The 13093-nt window shown below is 35.6% G+C and overlaps 1 protein-coding gene across 1 annotated transcript; it reads right to left on the bottom strand.

Moving 5' to 3' along the window:
• Positions 1-5011: 5011 nt before the first annotated feature.
• LOC117330692 (tripartite motif-containing protein 2-like) lies at positions 5012-11482 on the bottom strand. The gene is made up of 2 exons (XM_033889136.1): positions 11400-11482; positions 5012-9391 (listed from the first exon to the last, which is right to left on the bottom strand). The coding sequence occupies exon 2, from the start codon at positions 9366-9368 to the stop codon at positions 8055-8057; it is 1314 nt and encodes a 437-aa protein (XP_033745027.1). The 5' UTR covers positions 9369-9391; positions 11400-11482; the 3' UTR covers positions 5012-8054.
• Between the last annotated feature and the right edge of the window lie 1611 nt (positions 11483-13093).

Genomic DNA, 13093 nt, shown 5'->3' with positions numbered 1-13093 from the left:
GTTGACAGGACGTTGAACTATACAGAAACAAACATCATCACTAAGACAGTTTTATATGGATTAATAGAATATAGACATTTACGAAAGCCGGTTGGGACCCTTTTCGTAGAAGAAAAAAATTCGGCTCGTGCCTATGGCGCTCGTATTTCCACCAAATTACTGGACCCCCCTTTTCAAATTCATGGATCCGCGCCTGCACTTTACCATAGTCATGGTAATGTGAATCGCCCCGCGCCACTTTAAATTACCTGACACCCAGACATTTTTTATGTGTTAATGTGTTTAGAGGAATTATATAATGTAATTTGAAAAGGATTTGGTGAAAAAAAAGTGTAGAAAGAAAATAGTGAAATGTTTCACTTTACCATGGCCATGAAATGATTCACCATAATGGTAAAGTAAACCAAAAGGTTTACCAGAGGTAACTTGTCAGTAGGTAGATGTAACTTGTCAGTAGGTAGAGGTAACTTGTCAGTAGGGAGAGGTAACTTGTCATTTGGGAGAGGTAACTTGTCAGTAGATAGAGGTAACTTGTCAGTAGGAAGAGGTAACTTGTCATTAGGTAGAAGTGACCTGTCAGTAGGGACAGGTAACTTGTCAGTAGGGAGATGTTAATTGTCAGTAGGTAGAGGCAACTTGTCAGTAGGGAGATGTTACTTGTCAGTAGGGAGAGGTAGCTTGTCAGTAGGTAAAGGTGACTTGTCAGTAGGGAGAGGTAACTTGTCAGTAGGTAGAGGTGACTTGTCAGTAAGGAGAGGTAACTTGTCAGAAGGTAAAGGTAGCTTGTCAGTAGGTAGAGGTGACTTGTCAGTAGGGAGAGGTAACTTGTCAGTAGGTAAAGGTAACTTGTCAGTAGGAAGAGACTAATTTCGCAGTTTTTACCTCCAATTGATACGATATATCTGGGTATGATTTTAAGAACATTATTGAACTTCAGTCAATGTTCTTCCTTTGGTCACGCCCTAAGCCCATAGGGTAAGTTCAGGGTCCTGTATTAAAAAGATTATGCAAGCTCTAAGATTGTTATCCCTAAACTTGTAGACACAATACCGCCTATCATCTATGTAGACCATAGTAAACTGTACCCACTGTCTAGGGGTTAATGTGATGTCCCACTGTAATGAATTTCACCATCATGATAGCGGACCTGAATGCCTTTCTACTTCTGAGGTATACTAGATTATGACATATCTTGATCTGAAGAAGAAGACTGTTGAAGTTTCAACCAATTTGATCCTTTTGAGCTCCGCCTATCATTAAACCTTCATCAAAAATTGATTAATTTCCAACTGAACATAAACAAAATATAACAAAATATTCATTTTCCTGCATAAGAGGCTCATTGGGTCTGCATTGTACACCTCGACCTTGATAGACATTCATTTCAACTTGGAATATGCCTTTTGAAATTGTTGAAATGTGTAATCTATTATTCTAAACATCAAACAACAGCTTAAAAATAGATATGAACTTTGTCTTCATCATACCTGTAGATAATACTTACAAGCTCTTAACATGATTACAGTAATTCATATATACTGAAGCAACCATATACTCCTGTAGTTACAGTTTTGATAAATACAAATACATCATTTAAAGTGTCGAATTAGGAATCCCAATCTACGACGATAATGTATAACTATGTCATAACTAATACTTTTACATGTAAAATGGTGTAAGCTGAATTCTTTCGATGTGATTAGCAATTATTTCTTTTCTATCAGTGAAATGTGTACATTCCGGGTATACAGATGTAGTAGAATAAATATAAACTCTTTGTATTTTTGTGAGTCCACATATGATTTATGGATGCAAATCGATACTTTATCATTCAAACAAGCTTTAATACGTATACAAAGTTCTCTTGGTCTGCTGACTCATTTGTGATCACTAATATATCATCCAACACGGAAATCGCCCTCAGGTCTTTTATTCCATCCGATGACATCAGTAGTTCTCTGACATTAGTTCCGTCTCCTGACATCTGTATGACGTTGCCAGAATTTCTTCCACAAACGTACACGTTACCCTCCCTGTCTACATCTATTCCCGTTGCACCATCCACTACCCCGACCTTCAGCACGTCTGTGTGAGTCCCGTCAGACAGCCGTGTTACAGCAATTTGGTCAAATACAGAGGTAGCGATGCTGGCAAAGCCGTGTCCATTCTTCTGATTACTGGCGAGATGCAAACATCTTGATCCAATTTCCCGGAGCTTTGTAGCTTCACCTCCGTTTTTCGATACACTGTAAAGTGTGGTTTCTGTGCCTACAATAAACGAGTTCCTGCTGTATGTGATACCAAAGCATTTTCCAGTAATGTCTGAAATTTCTATTTCAGATGCGAGTGTCAAAGTTAAATCCACGACATTGACAACACATATTGTTTGACTGTTTGTCAATGTCACTGCCACAGCGTTCTCATCAATACGACACATATCACAAGGTTCATCAGCCATTCCCACCTAACATTGAAATTTCCCGTTTTCTTTGAACAGGTTCACTTTTTTGTTTGCATAGTCTCCGACAACGATACGACCACCGGACAGGAGCAATACACCTAACGCACAACAGTTGTTCTCGTCAGAGGCAACCTTGATATTCAACCTTTTTGTCTTCTTCAATTGACGTTCGTACAACCCCCACACCTTACTGTCACACAGTTCATTCCCACTACCCCCACACCTTAATATATGAATATTTGCATGTGTCGGGTGCTGTTTTCAACAAATCAACACTTAAATAACGTCAACTTAACCTGTCGACTACAGTGGGAAAGAGGAAGCTTCGAATTATGTCGGCTATAGTAGACAACGGTACGGAATGAGTTGACCATTTTTTACTGTCAATTGTGTTTTAAACTGATTTAAGGACATGATTCTTGTTAGATGTTATTTCAAAGGTATTTGATTGCAAACACATCAATATTCATCAATTGCTTTTGAGTTCCCAAGCTTTTCCAATAAAAATCACTTTTTCTTAGTATGTAGAAATGGTGGTCATGTTTTCATTCTTGGAAGAAAGACGATATAAACAACAAAGAAGACAAGTGCTGCATTTTACGGGGTCTAGAAACTAGCCCTAAGGCGCTGCAGACAATAATGAGTTCGTAATCTCCAGATGTCACTGGGAGCAGGAAAGTAAACAATGAACGAAGTAAACAAAGTTTCCTTGTCCCAGGTCAATCCGAATTCATAAAGAAATAACAAACGATTTATATAAAATAATCGTGTTATGTTTATTATATATTAAAGTAATATTTATATGTATTTACAGATTACATAAATAATATGGTCGGGGCCTCTGGTCGTCCTAAATGTTGGGGACCGTAAGTTGGGGACTTGGAGCTTTCCCCGAGAATGTTGGGGGAAATCCTCCTAATACGTCACTTCCATTCGGGGCATCCGATTGGGGAACTATTCCCCTAGCAGACGGAGTAAAAATATTACTTTAAATGATTTATAAAAATAAATCTGGTGATATTTATCAATAAATGTAACGTGCCTGGTGCCGTTTAACAATTTCAAACATTTAACAAAAAGATGGAGCTTCCAAAGGGGTAAAATGTTTCCTTGCTATCTGGCGAAACAATAATGCTGCCGCACAGATGACTGAGTGGGGGAAGACTCCCCGATGCGACTGCTGAGACAACAGACATGCGCATCGGAGGTCTAGCGTAAAACCGACCGACCAATGACACGACGCGATGGATACAATTAACCAATGATATCCTACGTATGTACTTCCATAGCTTAACACAGCGGCAGATAAACAAAGATGTCAGCGCCCAGAAGAGGACGTATTTAATCACTTCTGACAGCATTAGAGGATACTTAGACGTAAATATGACCTAGCGATTGTTGTTATAACAAGGTTTAGATACTGACCTAGATATAATACATAGGAATAGCGTAAATACTTAATAAATAATTAGTAAAACAACAATTTAGATAGCGACCTACAATCAGCTGATCTAACAGTAGGCTAACAATACACATATTTTCGTAACACAAGCATGTAAATGAAATCGTCATTTTGATTCATAAACGATAAAACGAGGACAAGCTATAAACAATCAATACATAGATATTAACAATCAATACAGATATATTAATAATCAATACATAGATGTTAACAATCAATACATAGATATTAACAATCAATACATAGATATGAACAATCAATACATATATATGAACAATCAATACATAGATATGAACAATCAATACATATATATGAACAATCAATACATAGATATTAACAATCAATACATAGATATCAATACATAGATATTAACAATCAATACATAGATATTAACAATCAATACATAGATATTAACAATCAATACATATATATGAACAATCAATACATATATATTAACAATCAATACAGATATATGAATAATCAATACATAGATATTAACAATCAATACATAGATATGAACAATCAATACAGATATATGAATAATCAATACATAGATATGAACAATAAATATATTTATATTAACATTCAATACATATATATTAACAATCAATACATATATATGAGCAATCAATACATAGATATGAACAATAAATATATTTATATTAACATTCAATACATATATATTAACAATCAATACATATATATGAGCAATCAATACATATATATTAACAATCAATACATATATATGAACAATCAATACATAGATATGAACAATAAATATATTTATATTAACATTCAATACATAGATATTAGCAATCAATACATATATATCAACAATCAATACATATGTATTAACAATCAATACATAGATATGAACGATCGATATATTTATATTAACAATCAATGCATAGATATGAATAATCAATACATATAGATCAATAATAAATATATTTATATTAACAATCAATACATATATATCAACAATCAATATATATATATTAACAATCAATATATATATATTAACAATCTCGTGAAATATATGTTATATTCAGCGGGAAGCCATTCAATTTTTTTTATTGCATTTCATATACTTAAAAACAAAGTTAAAAACATCGAAAAATTAATAGTGTCAAAAAGTGCGAGAATCATTAATGACGTCATATCTTTTTGACGTTACACCACGTCAATTTGACGGCGCCATTTTGAAAGGAATGATCAGCGCATATTTAAGCGTTTTCTGCTGTTATCGGATAATCTGTGCATGAATAGCTAACGTCAAGTGAGTATTTTGTCAAAACCTAGCAAGAATATTTCACTGGCAAAAATGCAATAAAACATATTTCTCCAAAAAGAAAGCAGATATGGTACGCAAAATAGAAATAAAAACATATACCACGATGATTGTCATTAAAATGGCTATTCAAAAATCATAATATCAGAACAAGAGACCCAGAAGGCCTCCGTCGCTCACATGGGTAGTGCGGAATAATGGGAAAATGCTATATCGAGATTTTATGTCAACCTTATGTTAGCAATGTGTCAAGGAAAGTCATTCACTATTTCTAAAAGAGCTAATGGTAACATGGGGTTTCGCATTCATGCATTATCAGTCAATTCATGGCATTGCGATACCAAAAATTACATCCGATGATGTTTTTCATACATATCTAAATCATCCCATATCAATTCATATATCACTGAAAAGTGTAAAGAATCAGCTAGCTGTTAAAATGAAATAAATAAGATAAATGTTTTTACCCAACTGGACCTTGACAATTTTGACATTCACGCGGGAAAACCTATAAAACATTCAATATCAGGAACCTTCTGAAGACATATCAGTGCCCCGGACCTGTCAGAACTTGAGAAATTTTCAAAGATCTTCAAAGAACCGTTAAATATTACACCCATGTGACTTATACTGGTAGTAAAGGACATTATGCGAAACAAAATTACAGCACCCTATTGCTAGTACGTACTGGCCAAATATCAGGTCTTCTGGTCTCAAGATTCTTGATTGGAACTCTACCCTTTTAATAGGTCAAGGTTATCTGAATCAAGACACTAGGTAACATCTGGCCTCTAGGTCTTCTGGAACTTTGATTGTGGATTCTTGACGGTTTCAACATATTTGACCCCTTTGTCCTGGGATCTAGGTAATATCATTCATATGATAATAGCACTAACTTATTATCATAGCAGATACCTACTGGAGAAATATGAGTATCCCACATCTTAAAGAACTTCTCAAAGGGGGCTTTTTATTTATTGACCTTGAAGATAGATCAATATCATTGATACAAAGAAACTTAATACACCCTACAATTGGTACCCTCTGGTAGAATATCAGTCGTCCAACTTTTCTAGCACTTGAGATATACCTATCTCAAAGGAATCTTCGCTATTTGGCTTCAATGACTTGAGAAAAGGTCATGTTCATTAATATCAGATATCTTTCCTGTACTTTGCCTCATGTACCTCCTGAAAATATATAAGTATCCAGTTTCTTAAAGTTTTCGAGAACTAAAAGTTGTCGGACGGACGAAACCTCGTGCACCATACCATATTCCGGAAGATCCAAAACGCTTTTCCAAGAGGATTTTGACATATTTGAGATAACAACTATTGAGACTTTCGTAATGTCCTGTGTATTGTCTATAAATCTAAAATCTAAAAATTGCCTTCTGTTGGCTATCTGTTGAAGCGAACTATCTGACAAAACAAATGTATTCCAAAATATATATATATTTAATGCGGGCCATACATTACATGTCAAATCCAATTCAACTTTTTGTGTGAGAATCTTGTGTACTATTAGATGCCGCCTTGCTTTTCAAGTGCGAAATATGAATGGTACCTATTTATGTAAATATGAATGGTACCTATGTATGTAAATATAAATGGTACATATGCAGAAAATACATTTATTGACACTGTTCACGTGTCAAGGCAGCACATGTCAACTATGAGTACAATACACATACAGCAGGGGATTCCCTGATTGTGAGAACGTATTCTCCATTACGCAGCAGACGGTCTATCTGCAGACTTTAAATCATAAAACCATTATTTCGGCTTGTGCGGGCGCGCAATACACAGGAAATGACGATACAAGAAAAATAGCATTATATTAACTAATAACAATAGTTTCTATAGTTTCTTAGTTCTTTGTGTTGTTATACGAATATCTATGCTGCTCTAACCATGGACGCATATACCTTTTTTAGAAGTATCTAATAAAATTAGAATGTATTTATTGAAAATACTCAAAAATATATAATGCTTCATGGATTCATATTGCATGGTATATTACTGATATTCGCAGATTGCGATAGAAATTATAAAAATAGTGAATGAATCAGGTGTAGCTAAATAATACAAACTCATCTATTGTCCTTCGGAATCCACCAAATGTTCCTTAATCTCCTTAGTTCTGTGTTGCAATTCAAATGAGCTGAAACATATATATACCATTCCGTTGGTCTGAATACCCACTTGTGATCACTACTTTATCACCACAGACAGAAATCGCCCTCGGACATTTGATACCATCTGATGACGTCAGCAGTTCCCTGACGTTAGTTCCATCCCCTGACATCTGTATGACGTTATTTGAACTGAATCCACAAACATACACGTTACCTTCCCTGTCTACGTCTAATCCTGTTGTTCTATTCACAGTGCCGACCTTCAATACGTCTCTGATGGACTTGCCAGACAGTCGTGTCACGGCCACCTTGTCAGGAGTTGATTCGTGTAAGCTAGCGAACACGTACCCATTCTTCTGATTACTGGCGAGATGCAGACCTTTTGATTCAACTGTATAAAGTTTTGTGGCATTACCCCCATCTTTTGGTACCCTGTAAAGTGATGATAATGTACCAACTACATAATTAGTGTTGATGTGTGTGACACCAAGACAGTTTTCAGTTATGTTTGGAATAAGGATTTTCGATGAGATGGTCAAGGTTAAATCCTCAACAGCGACAACACAGATGGTTTTAACAGTCACCAGCATCACGGCCACAGTATTGTCATCAATACGACAAAGGTCACAAGGCAAATCACTCAATCCCACCTCACAATGAAAATCCCCGTTTTCTGTAAACAGCTTCACTTTGTTGTTTGATATTATTCTCCTACGACAATACGGCCATCAGACAGGAGAACAACTCCAAACGCAGAACAGTCTTTTTTGTCAGAGGGAACTTTGATGTTTAAGTTTCCCGTTATCTTCATCAGACGTTCAGACAATGGAGTACTGAACGCAGTAGATGGTAGTCTCCTCTGTTGATGATGAACGACTATCTTTCCCATAGTAAGGCTTGTCTTGGTGTTGACGGCCAGTATGTCAGGGTCATACTCGTGTCTCAGACTGGTAGATCTGGACGACTTTTCCAACTCCTTTATGAGTTCCTTACAGGACTCGACCTCCGCATGGCCTCTCTGGAAAAGACAGATCGTTCCCACAGAATCGTCCTTCAAGGCGGCATTCTTTGATGACGTCAGCGTATTTTGCATAGAGAGCATCAATCTTTCACATTTCAGTTTCGATATATCCAGATTTTCTTTCTCTTCCTTGAAAATTGCCATCAATTTATCTGTAAGCTCTTTCTGAATTGTATCAAAACGTTCGTTAATCTTTTTGCGTATGTCTGTTAAACTTTGTAGCGCGATGTCTTGATCGTTTGTCATGGACTGAAGCTGTTCTGCGACATCGTTTATTAATGTTTCCATGGCGTCTGTGCTTTTCCGAAGGTCATCAAGAAGATTGTCAAATTTTGAAGGTGTCAGTTTGTCCCGGAAATCGTCTACTGATGTCACCACCTCACACTTCCGGTGATCGACAATGATACATTTGTTACATCCAAGAATCTGATGATCTTCACAGTAATACTCTAATTTCTCTTTGTGTTTTCCACATCCAGCAGCCGACGTCTGCCTTCGGATCGTATCTGATTTGTTCCATTCCGTGATATTCTCGGGTTCGCATTCTTCATGAATCAGGTCATGATGGTCGATTTTACAGGTTGCACAGAAGTAGGATTTAGTTTGATGGCACCAAAACTTTGCTGGTACATTCGTGTTCCCTTTCTTCTCACAGGGCTTGCATGTGATCAACGTATTCGTATTTTGTAAATGTCGGATCATTTCGACTGCCAGATTGTTGGTAGGAAACTGTCCAGCCCAACTTTCCTTGTCTTCTGACGGGTTCATCGGCTCGGTGACCTTACGGCATACAGGACAGGAGAAAGAAGACGCCATCTTACCTGACAACTCCTTGGTGATGTAGCTACCCAGGCATTCCTCACAAAATGAATGAAGGCAAGGGAGGGACTTAGGGTGTCGCAACTGTTCCAGACAGATAGGACATTCCAGTACTAAAGTGTCCAGACTCCTGGAGCCATCTAACGACGACTGTTCCCGGACAAATCCTTCCGCCATGTTAAAGATGGTGTCTGTGTTACCTAGAATCAAGATGTCCAAATCAAAATCCTACAGATACACGTGTTTCAGATCACAAGGTTCGTGCTCGTTAAGTATAAATACTTCAATTAAGGCATTATGTAAACAAAACACCCATAATGCCTAGCTGTTTTCGTTGAAAATGCATTGGTCATCTTGGTCGTCTGATTAAGCAAATAATGTTAATACATGGATAATAACAGATTATTTAGTCGTTCATGATTAACTTTATTATTTTTCATTATCTTGTCGTGATTATTTATTTATCAGGAATGCATTAATAGAAAAATAATAGCCTGAAAGTATAGCATTACCCCCTCCATGGTAACAGATATATCCATTGGCACAACAGTTGTTGTTTTTTTAAATCAGTTGAATGTTTTAAACTGAAACCCTTGGGTAATTTGCAGTCAATTTTTTATTTGACTTTTTGTTTCCATGGTAACCTCGAACTATGAAAACTGGTTTTTTTTCCATTAACAGGGAGAACAATTAGGACTTTGGTCTGACACGAGTACAAAGTTTTGCAGAGATCAGTTGAGTTATGTCCCGATAAAGCACTGTGGACGAACGGGCACACAGACGAACGGATGTAGGGTGCCGATCTATTACACAATTTGCTGTAACAAAGTGAAATGTGTTTGACAGGATGATGAGAGTGAATTTGCAATAGCTATTTTTGTAACAATATATCACGTGCCAACTTGTGACAACTTGTTACAAATATGTTTTCTTACAAAAATAAATGTAACATATATCCCTATTTGCTACAAAAGTAGTTGTTACAAAGTTAACAATCATGTTTTAACGTGGGATAAAAAGAGTCCATCTTTAGTTTTCTCCAATACATTCATCACTGAGATGTTAGAATAGTTGCACAAAAATATCATGTTAAAGTATCATTTATCAGCATGACTTTCAACGGGATAATGTATTAGTTTGCCTTCATTGCAAACCCATATAGATTATTTGTACCTCAATATTAAATCACAACCCCTGTATATTTTAGTTATAACAACCTTGCTGAACAAATTTATTAGATATTATTTTTGATTGACCATTTGAATAATATTTGGATGAATTCAATCATTTTAAATGTAATATATGGACTTTTAAAACTGTCATTGAACAGTTTTTGTTCCAGTGATGTAATCTATTGTAATCGTAATATAATCATTGTATACGTTATCTTTCATGCTACACTTTATCTGATTAGATGTTTTCAAAGTGTTTAACAGTTTTCTCCATTTCCGCGATTTAAATGGAACGTCACTAATATAGCGACATTGCTAATTGTTAATTTTAATAATTTCATGAAGAATGTGATGCAAGTTATATAGTCCCAGATTAATATATCAAATCTATATAATTAATGTACTTTCCAAATTTCATGAAAATTATTTAGGATCTTTCTGCTTTAACTTCTGACCTCTAGAATTTCCAGATGATATGCATTGAAATATATTGTATATTCAAAATTGACGACCTAAGACACATTGAAAATATTGAAAACGAAAGTACACATTCTCGAATTGGAAGGACTTCTGAGAACTCGGGGTAACGATTTGATCACGAGGAAAGTTAGAAATAGTTTTAATCACAAGATATATTTGACTGAAATATGACTCGATAAGCAACGTTTTCAATCTGAGCATGCGTTTAAAACCGTGCGTGAATAAACAGTGCATCGGATACCAATGTTAAACTGATATAAAACGAAAGTAGACACGTACAAGCTAGCCTCATTTTATCTATGTTAATGTTACATATATATGCATTTGTCTATCAAGCAAAATATTGTCATTGTTTATGTATTTACGTCTTTATATTTCTTCAGATTTCTTCAAATCCGCAAATGTCAAACTTTCGTTTTACATACGGTTGATATTAGCCTGGTGTTATAAAGATAATATCCTCCAGAGTATCGATCATTGTATACTGAAAGCCTGTAGTTTATTATGATACCGATATCATTAATAGTTAAAGGTCAATATACACGTAATTACTCACAGTTCTGTAATCGCTCAGCCACGGGTTTCACAGAAACGTCAACATGGACCTTCTGTACTCCTTGTCACGTGTCGTCACGGGAAATACGATCCTAATAAACAAACAAGGCCAGACATATATCCGGATAGCTTCTTTGTTGTGTTCATGAAAATGTAATATAACATACCGCGAGAGATAATCGTGTGGTCCAAAAAGTTATTTAAAAAATCAAAACCCACAACCTGTCTATATTACTTGTCGTTTAATGCGCTGAAGTTGTGGTAGGTAGATGAAAGTAATATTGAATGGGTGTATTTTTATTTTCATACCCTTTAGTTTTGTTTGTTATACAGTTTGTCGTGTATCTGTTGATAAATCCATACTTAAACACATCACTTGTTTATAGGTACAATAGTATTTTTGCGTGACATTTGCATATATCAGTGGATATGCCGTTAGTGAAAAAAAATATGAATATATTGTTACACAGGAGTAACAGAGTCACAGTCATATATATTTATAGAGCGTGATGTGTCTCCTCTGCAGATTTTGATGTGATTAGATAATTGACAGTGAGTTTATTATCCATTAGGTGTTGATAGTTGGTAGTAAGTTTTATGTTTACACAAAGGTAAACACACACAGGACGTGTGTATTTGTGCACTACCAGTACAAATCACGTCAGCTATTATTAGGTAATCACATAAAGACATTTATTATGATTTATTCCGTTGAATGAAAATAATTCAAATTAATCGAAAAATTAACCTATGATCCACATAAGTCAAACAACCAACCTATATTTAACACATCTAAATCGAGAAGAACTAACTTATCTGTGTATTGAAAAAGATAATCACACTATTTAATCCTAGACATTCGACTCGATATTTAATATTTCAGTCATATGTTGATACTATTTCATATGTTGAAGCATATTGCATCACAGAAATATATAAATAATAATGCATACTTGTTAGTGGTGGCTATGAAGGGGATATAGCTCGGTGGTAGATCATTCGACTGCAGATCGAGAGGTCCCTGGTTCGAAACCGGGTTTATTTGTTTGTGTTTAACGTCCTATTTACAGCCAGGGTAATTTAAGGACGTGCCAGGTTTTGGAGGTGGAGGAAAGCCGGAGTACCCGGAGAAAAATCATCGTCCTACGGTCAGTACCTGGCAACTGCCCCACGTAGGTTTCGAACTGGCAACCCAGAAGTGGAGGGCTAGTGATAAAGTGTTGGGACACCTTAACCACTCAGCCACCGCGGGTATCCCCTCATTTTCATGAAAGTTCTCCGTACAACTCATAACAGTGAAATTCACAAACCAAAAATAAAAAATGCAAATAGTTTTTTACACTGTTAGCTTTTTAATTTATAAACAGTGAAATATAAAGAAGTTTCAAATTAGTAAAATCAATGTCGTAATTACACGAAATGTATATTTTCAGATCATTACAAACTAGTATGAAGCATAATTGTTCTCTTTAGCTTAAATGTATGTAGTTTATTCTATTGCAGCCTTTACCCCACTTTTAATAATTAATTTCTTTTCATCAGCAGCAACATAACTACGCCCTCTGCATATTGAAGTCAGCATGATTGTTTCGCCAAAGCCTGTTTTTATATGACGATATCATCGGGCCGCGATAGCTCAACTCTGCTGTCGGTGTGCTGGTCACAACTTTTATATATATAAAATAAACATGTCGA

Source organism: Pecten maximus, chromosome 7, assembly GCF_902652985.1.
Source record: "Pecten maximus chromosome 7, xPecMax1.1, whole genome shotgun sequence".
Lineage (NCBI taxonomy): Eukaryota > Metazoa > Mollusca > Bivalvia > Pectinida > Pectinidae > Pecten > Pecten maximus.
Note: the sequence above shows the minus strand (reverse complement) of the source record. Positions and strands in the feature narration are given on the sequence as shown.